The 21,769-nt window shown below is 42.6% G+C and overlaps 1 protein-coding gene across 4 annotated transcripts in view; it reads left to right on the top strand.

Moving 5' to 3' along the window:
* PPP2R2A (protein phosphatase 2 regulatory subunit Balpha) overlaps positions 1-19,241 on the top strand; it is a 57,840-nt gene extending 38,599 nt beyond the window's left edge. For 2 of the 4 annotated variants that reach the window (XM_056860929.1, XM_056860927.1), the window contains exons 3-10: positions 924-1,018; positions 11,601-11,766; positions 12,828-12,940; positions 13,347-13,524; positions 14,758-14,922; positions 15,910-16,079; positions 17,081-17,172; positions 18,165-19,241. In XM_056860929.1, coding sequence (XP_056716907.1) covers positions 924-1,018; positions 11,601-11,766; positions 12,828-12,940; positions 13,347-13,524; positions 14,758-14,922; positions 15,910-16,079; positions 17,081-17,172; positions 18,165-18,444 — 1,259 coding nt within the window. In that variant the 3' untranslated portion in view covers positions 18,445-19,241. Of the gene's footprint in view, positions 1-920; positions 1,019-11,600; positions 11,767-12,827; positions 12,941-13,346; positions 13,525-14,757; positions 14,923-15,909; positions 16,080-17,080; positions 17,173-18,164 lie in introns of all 4 variants that reach the window. The other 2 variants (XM_056860928.1, XM_056860926.1) reach the window with 1 other exon arrangement.
* The last annotated feature ends 2,528 nt before the right edge of the window (positions 19,242-21,769 follow it).

Below are 21,769 nucleotides of genomic sequence, written 5' to 3'. Positions count from 1 at the left end.
AACATGTTTTCTGTTTGACTCTGTTCTTTTTCCCCTGTCTTGAAATGGGGGGAGACTCATCCCACCACTGTGCCAACAGCTGGCATTGGGGATTCTCCCAGGAAATAGCTTTAGCGATTGGGGAGGGGGGGCTTTGTCTAAAGCCACTGCACTCTCGGGGATACAACCCTTCAGACGAAGCAGCTGCATTTGATGAATGGTCTGGACACCGCATAATGTTCTGCTGTTTGACCTGGGAAGGGAGACCTTTTCTTTCCTTCCCCCATCTCAGCATTATTTCACCAAGCAAAACTCCCAGCAATAAAGTTTGCTTTCTCCAGTAACTGTTTTAACTGTGAACATTTCATTCTCCTTGTGTGAAGGGAATTGAACCTGGGGGGAATTGGGAGATGTTAAGGAATCTGCCACAACTGCAGCTGAGAGACTGCTATGTATTCATTCTTTGCAAAGACTGAAAATCTGAAGGACTGTTCTAGCAGATGTTCTGCCAGTGGTATCCCAGTCAATACCAATAAGGCCTTATTTTCAACAAGGCCATAAACTACTTCCATGCTGTTGCAAAGGGGGGCTGGGGCTCCTTCTCTTGAATGAATGGCTTGCTGTATTGTTGTGTCTGCCATACGTAAGTTTTAAGTGACCTTCTTGTGGCAGATGACCTTAGCATTGGTTTATCCCAAAGTGCTAATGAATGAAATTATTTGTTAATTTGGGGGATGACAGATTAGATTGTAAAGCATATTGGTGCCTGCTTTTAAATTCATGTTTTGTGTGTCCAGAGTGTGGCAGCTAGAAAGATTACTTTTGAGGAACATTGATTTCAAATGTTGCGGTCTGGCTTATTGCAATGAGAAGATTGGTGTTCTGATTTTCATTACAAATGTAAACAATATTAATTTACACCTTTCCTTTTTATTATACAGCAGATATAATTTCTACAGTAGAATTTAATCATTCTGGAGAATTGCTAGCGACTGGAGACAAGGGCGGCAGAGTGGTCATCTTTCAACAAGAGCAGGAGGTGAGTTCTGTGTTGCTGTTCTGTGAGAAGTGGGGCTCAGCGGTTTTGCCTTGCTCCCAAAAGGTCCCAGGTTCAGTCCTCAGCATCTCCACTTCAAAGGATCAGGTAGTAGGTGATGTGAAGGACCTCTGTGTGAGACCCTGGGGAAGCGCCTTCACCCTGTAGACCAGGGGTCCCCAAACCCTTTGAGCCTGTGGGCACCTTTGGAATTCTGACACAGTGTGGCTCAGCCAGAAAACGGCTGCCACAAAATGTCTCCTGCAAGAGGTGGAGCCAGCCACAAAAATGGCTGCCACAGCTTGCTTGCTTTCAAATAGTGAAGATCCTTGTGGTGCGGTGGCAACTGCTGCCAAAGCTACATTTTTAAATATCGGCACAGCTCATCAACTTTCCAATGGCTAATCAGAAGCCTTGCTGGGCACAAGCCCCACCTGACCCCACTCGCTTCCTAAAAACACTTGGCCGGCACCAGGAAAGGTGTTGGCGGGCACCAAGCTGGAGCCACCCCTGCAGTAGATAATGCTGCCCTTCTTTTTTTTTTTAATTTGTATTAACATTTTCAAAAGAAAAGATAACAAGCATATACATACACTTCCATTCTTACATTTTGTGCTTACTTCAGGGATCAGTTTACATGAGCATTGTTCTGTTGTTATGATATTTACTTGAACATTACTTAGCTTATCTATGTTTATACTCTAAATTTATCTTTATAGCTTATTCAAGGTATATAACTATTGTTTTCTATCTCTATTAGATTTTTATTCTACACTTTCCAGTTATCAAAATAGCATTCCCATTTCTTCTGTGAATCTTCAATCATTCTTTCTTTCAGGATGTTGGTTAATCTGGCCATCACCGCATATTCTTCAATTTTTTGTTGCCACTTTTCTAAGTCCAGAACAGTCACTTGTTTCCATGATGCTGCCAGTACAATCCTTGCTGCAGTCGTCCGATATCCAAAAAGTTCTCTATGGTTATTTTCCAAAATCTCTGGCGCTATCCCCAATAACATAATTTCCTGATTCATTGGAAATTTAATTTTAAAAATCTTTTGCGTTTCTTGGTGAATCTGTATCCAGAGATAATGCTGCCCTTCTTGAGATTAATTATTTGACTCTGTATAAGGGAGCTTCATGTGTTCCTTCTCATCTCTTTTAACGTCTTCAGCTGGAAGTTGGGTCCTTAATGTGAAAGCTGTGTCCAGTGTAGTTGGAATATGATCTGTTTTGAAAAGTGCCAATGAAAGATGGTTTTTCATCATTGCGTGACACAGGGATAGACCTACATTTTAAAGGAAAATTTATTTGGGAGCACAGCATGGCTTAAACATCTTCTGAATCGATGGTGTCTGAGGCCTGCTATGGTTCTTAGAAATGCATGTTTTCCTTGTTATGGTTGGTTTGTGGTCAATCAGTGAGATTTTTTTTTCAGTTAACTTTTTCTGTAATGCTCATGGGTTTGTAAAAGTAGAAGGAACTGGTTTGATGCAATCCCTAGCACTCTTGAACAGGCTGAACAAGGCAAAGTTAGAGCTCAGTGATTCTTGTCATCTACTGAAACCTCCTTTAGCAGCTTACACTTGCACTAACTACTAATTTGCCCTACATTTTTTTTGTCTGAAATAGATATAGGTTACCCATGATGTATGGGAGGTGAGCTGAGCTCTGACCATTTATAAGCACAGAAGACACTTATATTTTATGAGCGACAACTGTTTAACTGTGTTTTATTCCGTGGCTTTGAAAACCATTGAACCACTTGGAACTCATTCTGTAGCTTCTACTGGCACCGCAGTTAATTGGCCACCTGTTATCTGACTGCTATCAAATATTACATAAGGCCAAGAATGCCTCCATATTGATATGATGCTATCACCTCTGTATTCTGCACGTTGCACAGAGAAATAGGGCAGTCTGTATGTCCCCAGGTGCAGTAAATTGTTACGGGAGGGGTGACAGTGAAACATGCAATTTACCCCCAGTCTTTTGTGCATCTCCCCCCACCACCACCCAGTTGAATCCAGAACACTTTTATATGTAGCGTATGCTGTCTTTGGAATAAAGATGAGGGGTGCAGGGTCCCCCCCCCATGTAATTAGAAAATGTATCGTCTTAGCTGTCAGTGACTTCTATGTTAGCATGCACCTATACATATTGCTGGCCTATTTTCCTTAGATTTAAGCCTCTGAGTGTTTGTTCCCTTTCATTTACAAATCTCTCTGTAGCTGACAAGCTTCTGTTTTTAGGAGTCCTCCAATTTTCCTCCAAGCTCCCCTCTGATAACATAAAAGCAGGCCTGGTTAGCAAAACACAGAATCCTTCTTTGGAGGACAATTATAGGTGCTTTCACATGGAGGTTTGCTCCAGTTTGGCATCCAAACTAGAGCATTTTTTTTTTTTTTGGGATGGGGGAGAGCCTCCACGTGGTATCCCCTAATTGTCTCCTTTCTGGGTTTTTGCTGCATTCTCTCCCAAGATCACAATCCAAGTGCCTTTGAATGCATGGACTGGAAACTTTTTGAACATCCTGTGAACCCTGTTGCCATTTTCCTTATCTCAGCCCCTGGCATTTCCACCCTCCTACACATGCCATGCCAACAGATGGCTTTGGGGGGCTTTAAAAAAACCTCAGCAACTGGTATATCGATAGAGCACAATACAAAAGAGCACATCAGATCCAGAAATAAAAACACCAGATGCCTTCCAAAACAAAATGGCTTATCAGGTCTCTGGAACACCAGAACCAAGATGAACCTCCTGCAGTTCCACAGTGTTCCACAGCACGAATGAAAGAACTCTGTCCTATGTGCTTGTCTGCCTAATCTCCGTCATAGTGAGCTAGGTAACTTGCTTTTTACATCTAAGAGGATGTGCCTGAGAGCAGTCCTGCCAAACGAAGCCAGGAGAGTGCGGATGAGTAAGGTTGTCGGTTGTTGTGGGTGCCTTGTTTAGCTTCCTGCTTTTCCTCCTGACCAGCAAAACTGGAATAAATTAGGCGTAATAAAGGAATTAAACCTATTTGCATAACATTTATATTAATTGGAACCCTCTGCTGTGCCTGGTATATAATTAGGATTGCCTGAAATAATAAAGTATTCACGGTGCCTGCTCCATGAGTTTGCAACTTCCTGCAGGAATCTGCGCCTGCCCAAGAAATGATTCAGCAAAATCATGTGGCGTTTGTTATAATACTCCATCTTTCTGTTATGCAACATTCAGGGTGGCTGGCAAAGTAATTAATAACTTTTTTAAAAAAAATCCCACACCAAAATATCAAATAACGTAAGTATCAAGACTCAATTTGATAAGGGTTTCCCCCCCCAGGATTCAAAGCCAGTAGAACTAAATAATCAGCTCCGAACAAAAAGATTGTACCAAGGTGATAGAAAGCAAAGGATGAGGGAGTGAAATGGGCTTCTCAGGAGAAAAAGGTATCAGAGTACCATAGCCGAAAAAGGTCTTTCCTGTATACTCACTCAGCTCTAGAATTTGTGGGGGGGGGGCTTAATAATCAAACTCAGGGGCACTCAATGAAGGTGATGGGCAGTAGATTTAGGATGGACATATTTTTTACTCAACAATTAATTGTGGAATTTATTGGACATAGTAAAGGCCACTAGTGTAGAAGGCTTTAAAAGGGGGTTAGACAGATTGATAGAAGATAGATCCATCAGTGGCTACTAGCTATGATGACTAATGGGAACCTTCACATTCAGAGGCTTAAAACCTGTGAATACCAGTGCTAGGAGGCAACATGGGGAAAGGCCCTCTGGCTCTATACCCTGTTGGCTGGCCCTTTAGGACAGCTGGTTTACCACTGTGTGCTTCAGGATGCTGGACTAAAAGGACCACTGGTTTAATCCAACATGGATTCTCTTGTGTTCTCTCCTCCGATGTTGTAGGAAGGCAGAAGGGAACTCTAGCTGAAGTCCTGAGATAATGGAAGTCCCCATGAAAGAAGGCGGTCTCTAAGATACCTTGGTTCCAAGCCAGGGCATAGCATGGAAGTAGGGTTGCCAGGTCCTCCCTCTCCACCAGCGGGAGGTTTTGGGGGTGGAGCCTGAGGAGGGCAGGGTTTGTGGAGGGGAGGGACTTCAATGCCATAGAGTCCAATTGCCAAAGCGGTCATTTTCTCCAGGTGAACTGATATCTGTTGGCTGGGGATCAACTATCACTGCCTCATTGTGCAGCGACTGAACCTTCTAAGCACTATTCAGAGGTAGCCCCATGTTCCGTGTCCAGACTGACTAGCTGTTGGAAGTCTTTCTGAGTGTGCCAATTCAGTTTGCTGGAATATGGATATGGTTTTGAATGTTGTTTGCCCCATGCAAGAAATATCCAAGTCTCTGCAAGTAGAAAACTAATGTGGGAGGATCCTGAGTTACAGACTCTCTAATATTTTGGTTTTCCCACATCCCCCATGCAAGGGTTTATGCTTTTAGAAGCCCTTAAGCTCCCCTACTGGCAGGTTCAAGTGGTATAATCCAGGAAGTTCCTGACCATGTGACTAGCTGGGTCTTCAAGTATCTCCTATGGAGAATTCTGAATGGCTGTTTTTTACTTGATCGCAGAATGGTGAAAACACAAAATTAAAGTTGACCTCAGTTATCTAATTAGAAATGGATTAATTTTATACTATTTTTGGCCTTTTGTTTTATATTTAATGCCTTTTATGCATTGATACGATAAAATGATTAAATTTGACATTCAATGCCTTGTGTATACATTGAAACTCATGCGTAACGACAGTCCAGATATTAGTGGCTAACCATGATTTTCTGCTTCATGAACAATTCTGGGGAGATTCATGTTCAGCCAAATAATGTAGAGGTTTCTGTTTCCATGGAAACCCATAGTTTGCTGTTACTTCTCTGCTAATAAAGTCTGCTGATTCAGAACGTAAACAGCGAACGGAGATTTTGCCATGGAAGCAGAAAAAGCTAGCTTTTTCTGTCAGGGCAGAGTCCAGAAGGCCCAACAGTCTTCCAGGTTTGTTAATATAGCAGCAAACCGTGGCTTGCTGGAAGCCCTGGAACAAAGTGACTGCTTAAGCATCACATTTGAGACCCCTTGAATGGGCTGTTGCTGCATAACACACTTCGATCGTTTAGTGCCATCTAGTGGAGATACGGCTGGGAACAGCAGCCCGATTTTAAAATTTTTGTTTTCTTGTTATGTATATTAACTGAAGACAGCCAGCAATCAAAATCTAAAATGCAGATGCGTTACTGCAAGCTGCTAATGGAAGCAACGTTGCTTTTTCTTACCCTCTCCTGCTGACTAGAAGGTCACTGGTAGAATCAAAGGACAGGCCCACATGGCTGTTCGGTTTGGCACAAGGTTGCTTTTGATTTTGTGAAATGCACCCATGCTGTACAAGTTTGTCCTGTAAAATTATCTTTTTAGTGAAATGTTAGAAATGATAAGCAAAGGTGCATGTAAAGTCTGTTTATAAATAATAAGTTCAGGAAGCTCTCGCCCATAGAGGCTATCTTGATCATACCCATTTAAATTCTTACCATTGTTGCACACCCCCCCCCCAAAAAAAAACACCCTGCTTGACTTTTGTTGGTTTTGAAACTTGTCAGTCATGCCGCTGCTTTGAGATCCAGTGTGAAACTGGTTTCAGAAGTGAATGCCTTTCCTTTGGGGACCCAGAGAGCTGTAGCTCTCTGTTGCAGGGGGCTAAGGATTTCTAACACAATTCTCCACATCCTTGCCAGACTACATTTCTCAGCCCCCCTTTGGGAAGACTCTGTTTCCCAGCCCCCTTTGGGAAGAAGCTGTGATACTCAAGGTGTGATAGAATACCAAAATAAGATTGTAGAGAATATGTGCCTGCTAACAGTGAGGTAGATACACAAATGTTTATCTTTGTTGCAGCCAATCTTATCATTTGTTAGTACTGTCCGGCCCACGCCCCCCCCCCCCCCCCGGCCAAATACTTAAATCGGTTTTACTAAACTTTCCTATACAACTGTGTGGGCTGTTTTGGTTCCCATTTTGCAAAATGGGAATGTGGAAGAGGGTGAGGTCACACGTTCAGCTGAAACAATAGCTGTCATCTGATTGACTCATTTCCCTTAATTGATCCATACATAGTTCCTTGCATGATTAAGAGCCGATCATGCCTGTTAGCTAGTCACAGGCAGGTGAGATGTGATTTCCTATCTGATCAGCTAGGACTGAAAAATTCGATGCTGGCAGCTAGCAGTTTGAAGCAAGCCTGCCCTCCCTGTGTTCTGGTTCCATCAAAGCAATTAGTGGCGATCATATCGCTAACATAGCTTTGAGTTACTTTGATGCCCATATGGGACGCTGTAAACTAGGTAACTAATACTTTAATGTTTCACTTTGTTCTCATTTTAACCTTTATGTAAAAATAAGGCCTGGGAGCAGCATATAAAACACAAGGAGTAAATAGTAACAGCTTTAAACCACATCAAAATGGCAGCCACCACCATTGACAGGGTTGCCAGGACCCTCTTCGCCACCAGCAGGAGGTTTTTGGGGTGGAGCCTGAGGAGGGCGGGGTTTGGGATGGGGAGGGACTTCAATGCCATAGAGTCCAATTGCCAAAGTGGCCATTTTCTCCAGGGGAACTGATCTCTATCAGCTGGAGATCAGTTGTAATAGCAGGAGATCTCCTACTACTACCTGGAAGTTGGGGGAAAAACCTGAAGGGTTGCGAAAGAGAGAGTTTAGAGAAAAAGGTCCCTACTCTATTCACAGGAGGGAGGAATAGTCTCTGAGGAAAGAGATATTCCTGGCCCAAGTGTTGTGTGAAAATTACTTTAAGTAATTTTCTCTACAGAGAAAAAAAGGAAGGGAGAAGGGAGAATCTCCATACTTCCTAGTTGTAGGCACCAGAGTATACACATGAACCTCTGTAGGCAGGTTCTGGGACTAAGCTACCTTAAGAGTTGGAAATCTGGGTTAAGTAAAATAACATGTGTGCTATATTTGTTGAGCAATTCATTATATCGAAAATTTGTACCTTTCCTTAATACTAGTTTTTTCTCCAATACCTTTCCCTGTGAAATATAATAAAATTATGTTATTTTATTAATGAACTGAGTAAAGCCTCTGCTGTCTCAATTATCTGAGGTAAAACAAAGTAGGAGATGTGAGATTCTCTCCCCCCCCCCCCCCATCACATCTCTCATAGCTAATAGCATCAAGCTGGGCTGGGTGGTTGACTGGGCCCAGTAGGTAATAAATGCCTCTCTGCAGGAGTGTGTAGTTTCAAATACTTCGAAAGACGCATCTGTGAGACCCCTCCTAAAAAAGGCATCTCTGGACCTCAGTGACCTAACAACTACTGTCCAGTGGCTAATATTACATTCTTGGGCAAAAGTGTTCAAGGAGGGGGTGGCTACATAGTTTCAGGTGGTCTTGGAGGAGATGAATTATATAGAACCATTTCAATCTGGATTCAAGCCTGGCTTTGGAATGGAAACAGCCTTGGTCACCCTAACTGAGCACCTTTGCCAGAAGAGTGATGGGGAGTGCATCCTTGTTCACACACGATCACACATGAAACTGCCTTATACTGAATCAGACCCTTGGTCCATCAAAGTCAGTATTGTCTACTCAGACTGGCAGTGGCTCTCCATGGTCTCAGGCAGAGGTCTTTCACATCACTTCCTTGCCTAGTCCCTTTAACTGGAGATGCCGGGGATTGAACCTGGGACCTTCTCCATGCCAAGCAGATGCTCTACAAACTCAGCCACAGCCCCTCCCCATTCTCCTGGACCTCTCAGTGGCTTTCTATACCATTGACCATGGTATATTTCTGGAGAGGCTGGCTGGGCTGGGGATAGGGGTCACAGTGGTTCTGCTCTTACTTGACCAACTGATTTCAGAAGGTGATGCTGGACTGCCCGTTGCATTTATGCTGTGAAGTTCCACAGGGTTCCATCTTATCCCCCATGCTATTTAACATCCACATGAACCCACTGGGAGATGTCATCCAGGGATTTGGAGTGAGGTACCCACCAATATGCAGATGACACCCAACTCTATTTCTCTTTACAGCTAAGCCAGGTGGGTCTGGGGAAGTCCTGAATGGGTCGCTGGAGAAGGCAAAGGGATGGATGAGGGCCAATAAACTGAAGCTCAATCCTGACTGAGGTGATGTCAGTCACTGGAGAAGCTGCTTGGGAACTGCAGAGCCAGCCAGTCCTGGAGGGGATTGCACTCTCCCAAAGGAACAAGTTCGTAGCTTGGGGGTATTATTAGATCTTGGCTTACTGTTGAAGGCTCAGATCCCCTCTGTGGCACATAGCTCCATTTATCAGCACCGGCTGGCTTGCTAGCTATGGCTGTTTCTTGAAAAGTGTAATCTGGCCGCAGTGATCCATGCTGTCATCGCATTCAAGTTAGATTACTGTAATGCGCTCTACATGGGGCTGCCTTTGGACTCTGCATGTCACAGCTCTTCTTTGAAAGTATCCAGGGTGTGTCAAGCCACCCACAGGATACAGTTTGACCTATCTAGAGCATTTCCAGGCTCTGCTCATGCTGGTGCTGCCCTATTCTCTTCTGCATTGGAGAGGGCTCTCCCTGGCAGTGGTGTGTATGTTTGCGTTGCTTATAAAGCGTGCCAAATCAGCAGGCTGGCATCTATATGTTCGGTTCAGTTGGCAGGCAGTCTCACAGTGTGTGGCTTGCAACGTGATCGCTGCATAGAATTTCAGCAGGCTTTCTGTTTTCACTCCCTGCTGAGGTGCTGTCATCCCAGGGCTGGAACGTGGTAGCGGCTGAACAGTGCAACGCAACATGGAGTGGTTTAAGAGGCAGGAAGTGAACACCGTCTCTAATTGACGGCCCAAGGAAGATTCATGCTGGCACAATGTTAATTACACTGGGCTGGGATTTGGCTTTAAAACTCCTGCTGTGGAAAAGTTCCTTGAGATTTTCTTTGTCAGCGTCACCTAGTACCGTGCATGACACCTGTGCATATTGCGTCACTGTGTCCTGGTTCCAGGTACGGGCAGGCAAGGTACTTGGATTTAGGTAACAGGTTGAATTGAAGACAAGCCATGAGTCACAACCAGGGCATCCTGCTGTGCATTAGCTGTCCCTGATACGTTCTATGGCATGGGTTGTGCTCAACCTTGCTGTACTTGTCGAGTGGGAATGAGCAAGTGCACAAGATTCTGCCTTCCTTTCTAGGATTTGAGTGTCACAACACAGAGTGTGTGCCATAAAGTGTTCCAGCTCTTAAAAAGTCAAGATTATTTCTGCCTTACTTTCTTTCACAATATTGGACAATGATGTGCCATGGGGTGGATGGAGCCAGAAGCTCATGGGGCAAATGAGGTCCCCCCCACATTTTACATCTAGCCCTCCGCAACTCCCTTGTGGCCTCTACCCATCTGGCCACAGTCCATATTAGACTGGAGCAGTTGGGAAAAAATGAAGAGTTCAGTAGCATCTTAAAGACTAACAAACTTTCTGGCAGGGTATGAGCTTTCATGAGAAGCCACAGCTCACTTCTTCAGATACAGCTGTATCTGAAGAAGTGAGCTGTGGCTCACGAAAGCTCATACCCTGCCAGAAAGTTGGTTAGTCTTTAAGGTGCTACTGGACTCTTCCTTTTTTCCCTATTGCTACAGACAGACTAACACGACTACTCATCGTGATCTATCATATTAGACTGGGTCTCAGATGCATCTCTGTAACACCTGCTAACACTTCTTGGAGGAAGGGGGTTGTTCATTTCATAGCTTGACTATGACATTGTTGGAACGTAAATGTGAGTCTGCAGTTAATCCTTTGAAGATCACTGACCTGCAGAGTTAGAAACTTAATCTTTACTGAGTTACTAAGTTTTGCTTTTAAAAAGCTTGTTTTAAAAGAGAGGAGTGTGTAAGAGAATCAAAAATGTGCTGATTCAACATACATTCTTCTTAGAGGGCATTTTAAATCTTGAATAGTCTGAAATCAAGATATTGACAGGACTACCTAAATTGCCTTCCATACACACACGTACACTTGAACTTGTAAGGTCCATAGAATACAGCAGCAAACCAAGCCTTGTCACATCCTCATTGGTTCTACATTTTTTTATTGTGCTTGTTTTCAAACACTCATTTGTTACATTTATGGTTCTTGTTTTGATGTGTGCCCTTAAGACATTTTAATTGTGTGCTTTAAAGAATATTAGGGCTGAAATGCCTAGTCAGTTTGGTTGATCAGTTTTTAAGGTATCCTTGATTGAGGCAGCAGCATTTTTTTTTTTTTAAGGAAACTATTTTTAATTCAAGTACTTTACAAAACTGTGGGCAGCAGGAACCACATTCAAAATCATTTTTCTTACCCAGGAGGGAATGTCTCTTCTAAGCAAGCACCTGCTGGAACGAGTGTGAATCATCTGAAAACAGGTTTTTTTTTCTTTAGAATTGTAGTTTCAGATTGCCCACAAATGCAGACTTAGTCAGCTAAACCCATGGGGTTTAATTGCTGATTTATTTTACTGAATGACAGTCTACAACCAGTGTGTTAAGTAAGGTGGGTGTAAACTATAGTGGGCACATACAGCCAGGCTGCTCACCGGATCCTGTCCTCTCTTTCAGAACAAAACACAGTCTCACAGCAGAGGAGAATACAATGTTTACAGTACCTTTCAAAGCCATGAACCAGAGTTCGACTACTTGAAAAGCTTAGAAATTGAAGAGAAGATCAACAAAATTAGGTGGTTACCCCAGAAAAATGCTGCTCAGTTTTTATTGTCCACAAATGGTAAGGCTTTCTAAATTTGGTGTGGATTATCGCTTTGTGGTACATAAGGTGGGAGGGTTTCCTGTAGTGTGTAATCCCCTCTCCAGTTACTTAGCAGACTATTGCACTATGTGGCTGTGTTACAAAGCATATCTTCTGCCATCCTTGTGGGCTTGCTGGAGGCATCTGGCTGGCCAGGGTTGGACATAAGGTGTTGTACTTGGACTTAGCTTTGATCTAACCCAGTGGGACTGCTCTTAGGTTCTTATCCTCCCATATTGTTGTTGTTGTTGTTGATATCGACAGGACTACCTAAATTGCCTTCCATACACACACGTACACTTGAACTTGTAAGGTCCAGTGAATACAGCAGCAAACCAAGCCTTGTCACATTCTCACTGGTTCTACGTTTTTTTATTGTGCTTGTTTTCAAATACTCATTTGTTACATTTATGGTTCTTGTTTTGATGTGTGCCCTTAAGACATTTTAATTGTGTGCTTTAAAGAATATTAGGGCTGAAATGCCTAGTCAGTTTGGTTGATCAGTTTCTAAGGGATTCTTGATTGAGGCGGCAACATTTTTTTTTTTAAGGAAACTATTTTTAATTTAAGTATTTTACAAAACTGTGGGCAGCAGGAACCACATTGGAAAAGCATTTTTCTTACCCAGGAGGGAATGTCTCTTCTAAGCAAGCACCTGCTGGAACGTGTGTGAATCATCTGAAAACAGTTTTTTTCCCCTTTAGAATTGTAGTTTCAGATTGGGCCCCAACAAGGGCTGCTGAGCTACAAGATACACTTCTGTTTCCTGCACCTGGTTTCAGTTCATAGCTATACACTTCTTCCCTAGCAGAGATGGTTATATCTTAGTAGTAGAAAATATGGTTGTGTGTGCAGGATAGTCTCAGGTTCAATCTCCAATTAAAGAGACCCTGGAGAGCCAGTGCCGATCTGAGTAGATATAACGCTGACCTTGATAGACTAATGGTATGAAGCAACTTCATATGATCAATTGAATGTATTGATGAAGAGCTGAAGCATTCCTATAATGCCGCTTGTTTGATTGCTGAAATATATTTCAGACAAAACAATAAAATTGTGGAAAATCAGTGAAAGGGACAAAAGACCCGAAGGCTATAACTTGAAAGAAGAAGATGGGCGGTACAGGGACCCCACTACAGTCACAACATTACGGGTGAGTAGCTGCATCCTTTGTCACGTTAACCTTCCTGCTGCCACGTCCACTATGTAACACAGCCAGGCTGTTTACTTTCTGACGAGGCCTTTTGGACAAGCCACTAAAAGATCAGCATCCTGTCAGGCCTGCCTAGTTTTTCAAGGACTGGTGATGGTGCTTTGCTTTCAAAGATCAAGATTTTTGGTGATTATGGTCACCGTGCCTATAACGATATTGAGTGATATGCGCTGGTCATTTCCCTGCATGATCTTTTTTTAAAAATGCCTGTCATTCCATGTCTCTCCTAGCATGAGTGTCCACTGGCTTCCCATCTTTGTTGCTGAATGATGCATGGGAAGGTGTGTTGTCATCACTTGGTCTTTCTGTTCAGTTGCACGTGTATCCATTCTCCTGTGTCTTGCAGGTGCCAGTATTCAGGCCCATGGATCTCATGGTGGAAGCCAGTCCGCGAAGGATATTTGCCAATGCCCACACGTACCACATCAATTCTATCTCCATCAATAGTGATTATGAAACGTACCTGTCTGCAGATGACCTGCGGATTAATTTGTGGCACCTAGAAATTACGGACAGAAGTTTTAGTATCCTTTTTTCCTCTTCTCCCCCCTCCTTCCAAACAAAACATGTTATGGTTCGGCGTAAATGAATTGTCCAGTAGTGTTATCTAATGTATGAGTTTTTTTGTTGTTTTGTTGGTTTTGGACTGTTGAAGAGGTAATTGGAGCACAAGCAGGGTTAAGGTGAAATAATGCTTAAAGTTATGTTTTCTAGCTACCAAATAACTTATTGGCATATTGTATATTAAGGAAAGGCAGAAAACTGGCAAAATGGTTTGGGGAGGGTTTGATGATGACGACGACAATGACAATGACATCCAAGGAAGGAGACAAGAAGAACCCTGGCTATCTGGTCTTGTTCTGTAACTCCACCATCCAACTCATGGTCGGTTATTTGTTTTTTTAACAAATCAACACATCTTGGCTGCCTGTATTTTTATTTTGTATTCTTATTTATCTAGATATTTATACCGTTTTTCTCTTCATTGGGAACCCAAAGCAGCTTACAATCCTTTTCTCCCCTCCTCTGCCCAACACTGTTTTCTATTCCTCCTTTTTATCCTCACAAGGACAACTCAGTGGGGTAGATGAGTTTGACAGTGCAGTCACCAACCAAGTGTCCATGGCAGGGTCACCAACCAAGCTTCCATGTCAGAGTGGGGATTTGAACCAGGGACATCCAGATCCCGCTCCACCATTACATGAATAGAAGGAGGAAAAGTTTGGATCTGCACAGTTCTGACAAGGTGTGACCTCCAGAGTGGCTTAAAGGGAGTCCTGTCTTCACAAAGTGTCTTGTTCGGAATTTTGTGGGACAAAAGATTTGTGAGCCACCATACCTGTGTCGAGTGTGCTACTTCCAGGGCCATGTGTCATACATAGACTCTTTGCTAGTATATGTATGGTGGTGGCAGGAGCAAGCGAAAGAGCCTTGAATGGAAATGATAAACCTGAAGACTGGGGCTGTATCACCTTTGGGTGTTAAACAGCATGGAGTAGGAATAGCAGCGTTCCTGCCACACTGTGTGTGACTGCAACTCCCGTCAGCCCCTGGCCAATCAGATTGATGAGATGGCACTAATAAATCCACTTCAGAAATGGCTGAGCAGCTGAAGATTAGCACGGTCCAATCTTGCCTGCATAGTGTTCTCCTCCAAAAATCCATTCTCCTCCTTAGGCTGTAAGAGTTATGCCCTGTTCAATACCATGCTATGAAACTTGATGAAAATAAGAGCTCTTAACGTCAAAAATCTTTAGATATTGTAGATATTAAGCCTGCCAACATGGAAGAATTAACTGAAGTGATAACGGCAGCAGAATTCCATCCAAACAGCTGTAACACATTCGTATACAGCAGCAGTAAAGGAACAATACGTCTGTGTGACATGCGGGCGTCGGCACTCTGCGATAGGCATTCAAAACGTGAGTAGTTGTTACAATCCTGACAAACCCATTTTTGTTTGCTAGGGTAGAACAGTGGCGATGTAAGGGGAGGAAAGAGTGCTTCTTAAGCCCCACCTGCAACCCTGCAAAAAAAATGGCATATAGTTGCGAATATTCTTGTCCGTTCCACTCACTGTCATGCAGCATGACAGGGCAGCATGTGGCTGTCCCAAGATTTGCTGATTGTAATGCAGTGGAATTGAGTAGCACAAATCTATAATGTTGCCTGGATTGGGCTTCGAGGTAACATGCATCAAAGGGCAATCGAGGCAATACACAAGCTGAGCTGAATGGGTGGGTGAGAAACTTTACACACTATAACCGTATGTGTACTAGGGTTCTGTGAGTGAAAACCAAGTACGGAACTTGGTACTGTGGTAGAACTCTGTTCCCTGTGCAGATTGCGACTTTTCATGACTTTAAAAAAGGGTTTCTTAAATTTCTGGTCCATATGACCTCAAAGATACATTTGAAAGTGTGCCATCCCTCCCTCCAACATTTTGCAGAGTAAGACTTCTTCGTGGTTGAGGATGCAGGGCTTCATGGCTATGAATGGCTTATTACTCTCCCCTGGGAGATGTAAATGACAAGGTAAATAATGCAAATTAGACAATGTAGACATTTGTTTGGTTTGCATATTTTATACAGGATGGCAGGCATCTGTTTTTCTTGGCACAAAAATCATGTTGATGCATTTGTTTTTTAAAAGTCATTTTGTTTATCTCAGAAGGTACCTAGGCCCACTTATACGTCTCCTGGAAGTTGTCACCAGGTCCATAGGGAGGTAATTCCTCCCCGCTTTAAGAATACTTCTTCAGTCTCTCGAATTGCCTTAGGAAATGTTTTACTGGGCAGCTGTGTTTTAGTAGTCATTTTGCAGTTTTGTTTTTTTAAAATATGTGCATGAGGTTATTCACCCTGAATAGATACAAATGTCAAATTGGCATGGTTGTCCCATACTTGCAGTTTTTGAAGAACCTGAAGACCCCAGCAACCGGTCATTTTTCTCTGAAATCATCTCCTCCATATCGGATGTCAAATTCAGCCATAGTGGCCGATATATGATGACTAGGGACTATCTGTCTGTGAAAATCTGGGATTTAAATATGGAAAACAGACCTGTGGAAACGTACCAGGTAAGCAGAGAAAATGCTCATCAGTACATTTCCCCCCATTTCGAGAGTAGCACTGTGAGCCTTTAAGTATCCTTGTTTAACAAATGACTGTTCAGAGTCACTTTTTGGGTTTTGTTGGGATAATGGAACTCATTTATGCATGCTGTGTGTGTGTAAAGTGCCGTCAAGTCGCAGCCGACTTATGGCGACCCTTTTTTTGGGGGGGAGGATGTTTCATGGCAAGAGACTAACAGAGGTGGTTTGCCAGTGCCTTCCTCTGCAACCCTGGTATTCCTTGGTGATCTTCCATCCAAGTACTAACCAGGGCTGACCCTGCTTAGCTTCTGAGATCTGACGAGATCAGGCTAGCCTGGGCCATCCAGGTCAGGGCTTATGGATGCTAAGAAAGATAAAATAGATGTTTTGCAGAATAGTTCAAGGCTCTGTTGGACATTATGTTAAATAAGCAAATGGGCAAGATTGCAACCAAGTACGCAGTTAGATCCTGCTTGGTTGGAATCCAAAGACCTTCCTAGCAAAGCCTTCTATGTCCCCCAGAAGCTGGTCCTGAAGTTTAAGGGATTCTCCAGAGCAGCATTTTGATAGCTTAAAGAGCAGCAGATGCAAGTGAAAATGGAAGAGTCAGGTTCTCCGTACAACAATGCTGGAAGGTCGGCCTGTATTATCCACATCATGGGCGTGAAGGCTGAGGCTGAGTGGATCACTTGCCTAAAGCCACCTAGTGATTTTGTGAGACAGGTGACATTTGAGCCAGGGACTGCCTAGACCACAGCTCATTTTCAAAACCACCATTCTGCATCAGCTTGTATGGTTGGACAAGGCTTTGATGGCACAATTTCCCCAGCCCAGTGTTATGTGTCTTGGGACAGAAGTGTGTACAGTCTGGTGGATCTCCTTTATTCAAGGTTCAAGGAATTATTGTTCTGTTGAGTTGGTCTATTGGCCTGTATTTCCTTTCTCTACTCAGTGCTGTCTCCCTCCCCTCCCCCAACTGCTTGCAGGTGCACGAATACCTCAGAAGTAAACTTTGTTCGTTATATGAAAATGACTGCATTTTTGACAAATTCGAGTGCTGTTGGAACGGATCGGACAGGTAAGTGTAACTTAGAGTGTGGTCGGAGGTTGGAAGGGTTCCTTGTTGGTCAGGTAACTTAGAGGCTCACCGGGGCTGAAAGGTTTTCTGCTCTCTGCTTCCCACTTTAGCCTAAGCCAGGTTTGGGAGAAGGTTTCCATGGAGGGTGGGAAAGGGGCAGAGTAAACTTTAACCTCTTGCTGACTTTCACCTGGGCTGAGGCAACCCACTGTGCTTTCTGGCACAAGGAGCACCTGTACACATGGCAGTTTTCATGGTCCATATATATTATTTATTATTTACTATATATTATTTACTATTTACTAGGTAAATTTGTATAAGAATTCAGAGTACATATGTTAAATGTTTTATTCCAGAGGCTTGGAACCTGCTGTAAATCGCTACAAAGAGATTTCAGTCAGGAGAACAGGAACTTTTTTGCCTCCCCATCCTGCTACAGCCCAAAGTGATCCCCAGAATACTGCCTCTGGGGGGGGGGAGGGTACCCTACAGGAACAGCAGGAGGGTGGAGTAGGAGATCTGGGGCTGCAAAGGGGAATTAGTGAAAATCATTTCTCCTTCCATTAGCAGAGACTTTCTGCTTGATCCAAGCCATTGTTACCATTACATTTTTTGAAGTGGAAATGCCATGTCCAAAGTTCAGTTCTTATATACACACACCTGCCATGTGTCCATGCACAAGTACAGTAGTATGCTTGAAAAGGTTTAATGTAATTAAAGTGTTTTTTAAAAAAATGGAAACCCTGTAACATAGCTGGGTTTTAACATTCACGTGATACCAAATATTTTAAAAATGCAGATAACTCTTTGGAAAATTACATTTGGCCCACTGCTGGGATTTAAATGGTAGACCTGTTTTTAGCCTCTAGTAAATAGTCACAATACACGACCATGTGGGATAAAGCCCTGCAAGAGCAGCTTAATGTAAGAAATGCATTCAGTGATGCTGAACATCTTTTGTCTTGTTCTCTTTCCCTCTCTCTTTTTTTTAGTGTTGTAATGACAGGCTCCTATAACAATTTCTTCAGAATGTTTGATAGGAACACCAAGCGAGATATCACTTTAGAAGCATCACGGGAAAACAACAAGCCCCGCACCGTTTTGAAGCCCCGGAAAGTCTGCGCGAGCGGCAAACGGAAGAAGGATGAGATTAGTGTCGACAGTCTAGATTTCAACAAGAAGATTCTACACACGGCCTGGCATCCCAAGGAAAACATCATTGCTGTTGCCACTACAAACAACTTGTATATATTTCAAGACAAAGTGAATTAGGGCTAGCATTCCTAGCAGAGGAGTCCACTTCCTGCATAGATCAGATAGATGAATCTAGCATTTGTAACTGTTAAACAATAGAGGGATGAAAATGGAGAGCGAGAGAGAAATGGCAGTCCATTTGGTGATCCTTTTTTCCAGTGTTTAAAAAAACAAACGTGCCATATTGACAACACACTTTTATAGATAGCTACATGGGTGGTCTCTCTGCTGGGGAGTTCTCCGTGTCTGCTAGCCATTCTGGTGAGGGCAGGGCACTTTTTTAAAAAATGACTTGTTCCACCATCTTGCCTAATGGACTAGAGTCTGACTGTCTCAACACTTGGTTCCTCCAGTTTTTATGCCTTCCATTGTGATGACGTCAACCACGGGAGAAAAAAAAGCCTTCAAGTCATGCTGTGGGATTTAATTGTGTAACCTCATTACTGTATTATTTGTGGCCCCGTTTTATTATTAAATAACAGCTCGTTCTTGCTGTGGCTTGTAGCATTCCTCCTCCACCTCCTGGACTCCTCCCCTCTCCTTTTAAACCCCATTCCTAACCCCCCCCCAGCCCTGGTGGTGGTGTATAGAGAAAAGAAAAAGCACATGAAATGGGTCAGTGGTAAAGGGCGACTGTGTTGCAAAGAGCAAAATGTTTTAATAAACTGTTTGACTGTAATCACTCCTTGCCATGTCTGGCATTAAAAAATGAGAAACTTTAGGGGAGAAGAAAAATCTACTGAATAAAAGTGACAAAGAATGGTGAATCGTTTTTTTTCTTTTTAATCTACCTCTTCATATAAATCCTCATTTTTTTAATTTTAAATGCATGATGATGAAATGTTTTGACAATGGTTTTAACCAGTATTATATTTCATAAAGGAAAAGGGAAGGTTTTTTTTTCATTCCTATATGAAAACTCTAAAATGTCACTTTAGTATTTATTAAGTGTTGGTTGAAAAGCTCTTTAGGATGCTTTGGATTCTGTTATAATATTGAACAGTAATTCATGCCATCTTAATAATCAACCTTCCTTTCTTCTATTTCCCCCCTCCCATCTGTTAACATTCAGAACAGGGATGAATTTGTAGACTACAAGTAAGGTTTTATGGGACTAACCATTTTCCTGTGTTTAACCCCTTTGTTCTAATTTCATTTAATGCCTTCGTTAGGATACAGACTCTCATATGCATTTTGTTCTTTTTAAAATGTCGTTGAAACTTCTTGTTGTTAAACAGTATGTCATACAAAATTTAATATAAAATGATTTAAATAGAAAAAAATCTATTCTGCGTTCTGAGTGCCCCTATATATATTTTGTATTTTTGTTGCTGCCAGTAACTTAAATGGAAATGTAGTTTTACCTTTTTATGAGTGTTTCTTTCATTTGGCCTTTCAAAATTCTTGCCATTAAAGATGAATTTAAAGTCATGGTGATCAGAAAATGTTTCAGGACCAAAACTCACATAAGATTTTGGTAGTGGTCTGTAAGATGTACCAACTCTTAAAGGGCTAGGCACCATATTGCACATTGTATTCTTCATTCAGGTCCACTTGCTGCGTTGTGGCTGCATTCAGACATGATAAAAGTTTGTTTGATTGAATCCTGGTTAATCATGACATGCAAATACATACCATCTATCAAATGGGTTTGTTTGGAACCAAACAGATTTCCAGCTAGGGTCTATAACTGCTTATTCAAATTTTCTACTAATCTTGTATTGGATCCAGCCAGTTTCCCACTGATGAAAAAGGGAGGGAGCAGACATCTTTGATCATGGGACCTGCATAGACAAAAGCCATGCAGGAGTGAGATGGTAGTAGGAAAAGAAATTGAGAATGAGTGGGAAAAAAGCTGTCTGGATCCAACCACTTTGTTGCAAAGTCTGTAGTGTAGTATTGCCCCTTGTAACTGCATGGCCACAGAGATGGCAGTATAGGGAGAATATACTCCCTGTTGAGAGGCAGGAGAGTGGCAAGAAGCAGAAAAAGGTGGTGATGGTTTTTGGTTGCCACAAGCTAGAATTAGTTGAGATATCTGGAGGCAGCCTTTGTAAGCAACACAGTTTCCACTCGGAATCCATACCACATGACTATCCATCTGCATGGCTGAACCTTTGTCTAAAGTGGTGTCTGTGATTTAAGCCAAAGATGCCCTCTGACCTCCTTCAGTATTCAAATGATTTTCTGTTTACTTGGGCTTTTTCAGTTGAGTTGCCTGGACAGGGCTATTTTCCCCACTGTAGATCACCCTGGATGTCTTGCCACTGAGATGGATGAGACAAAAATGCATTCAGCTTCAGTGACAAAAATTACTGTATTGCAACTAGGTGGCTCCATGCACACTTATTTTGGAGCTGGCCCCACTGATGGGGACTCCAAACAGGCATAGTACAGAGCTGTAAGGCCACCTTATTAAACCAGATCTTATTTGAAAGTCATTGATGTTGGAATTAGCCATGTCTAGCATGCAAAGAAATGAGAAGGCCTTGCAGGGGGCGGTCAAGTGGTCAACAATTGACAAGCCAGGTGATAACAATATTTTAGGCATGGCACACAGATGTTTAGTGTTCACCTGGGATTGCACTTGGGGTTCTACTAATCTCCCTACAGGTGGAAAGCAGATTGGTTGGTAAGAGTGGTGGAGTTTATTGCTTTGGTGCTATACTGGCTTTGACCCAGAACTGTAAGCGGAAAAACTATAATGTACGGAATTTGTATGCGTGTCATGGGAGAAGGTAGAAAGGAATGCATAAGCATCAGTGGTGGTTTTGAGCTGTGTCAATATAGCAGTAAAAATGCTGAGTGTTTGGGTGCAGAAAATGGGCACACGTGGCTACAGTCATTATAAGTACTTGTTAAATAATGCAGCCACAAAGGAAGGCATGGCTTCCTCATCAGTATTGATCACTAGCTGGTAGGTGCTTGTCGCCGTTGCATGTATTTTGTGCATTAATAACAAGGGACTGATGAATTTGCACTTCTCTAGTTATAAAATGCTGCGATATTGCTGCCTTGAAGGGACATGTCTATAATTTAGTACAACAAAGGGCAGTTGCATGTTTATGGTATTGTAAACTGATCAGCTGAAAAGGGCTGGGATTGTTCTTGGCTTTACTGCCAATTTGATCATTAAAACCTGCAAATTAAGGTAGCGTATTCTTTAATTCTGAGCAGCTATGCTAAAGGATGTGTGTTCTTTTGTGTGATGATCGCTTTCTAGTTTGAATGCATGCTGCTTTTCCCCAGTTGTATGCATGTTTGTCATATTACTTTATCTTCCCCCTATCTGCTTACCTACTCAAGCATCACCAAATTGCTGGGCTCTAGCCCACTATGGCTG

This window comes from Euleptes europaea, chromosome 14 (genome assembly GCF_029931775.1).
Source record: "Euleptes europaea isolate rEulEur1 chromosome 14, rEulEur1.hap1, whole genome shotgun sequence".
NCBI classification, from domain to species: domain Eukaryota; kingdom Metazoa; phylum Chordata; class Lepidosauria; order Squamata; family Sphaerodactylidae; genus Euleptes; species Euleptes europaea.
Note: the sequence above shows the minus strand (reverse complement) of the source record. Positions and strands in the feature narration are given on the sequence as shown.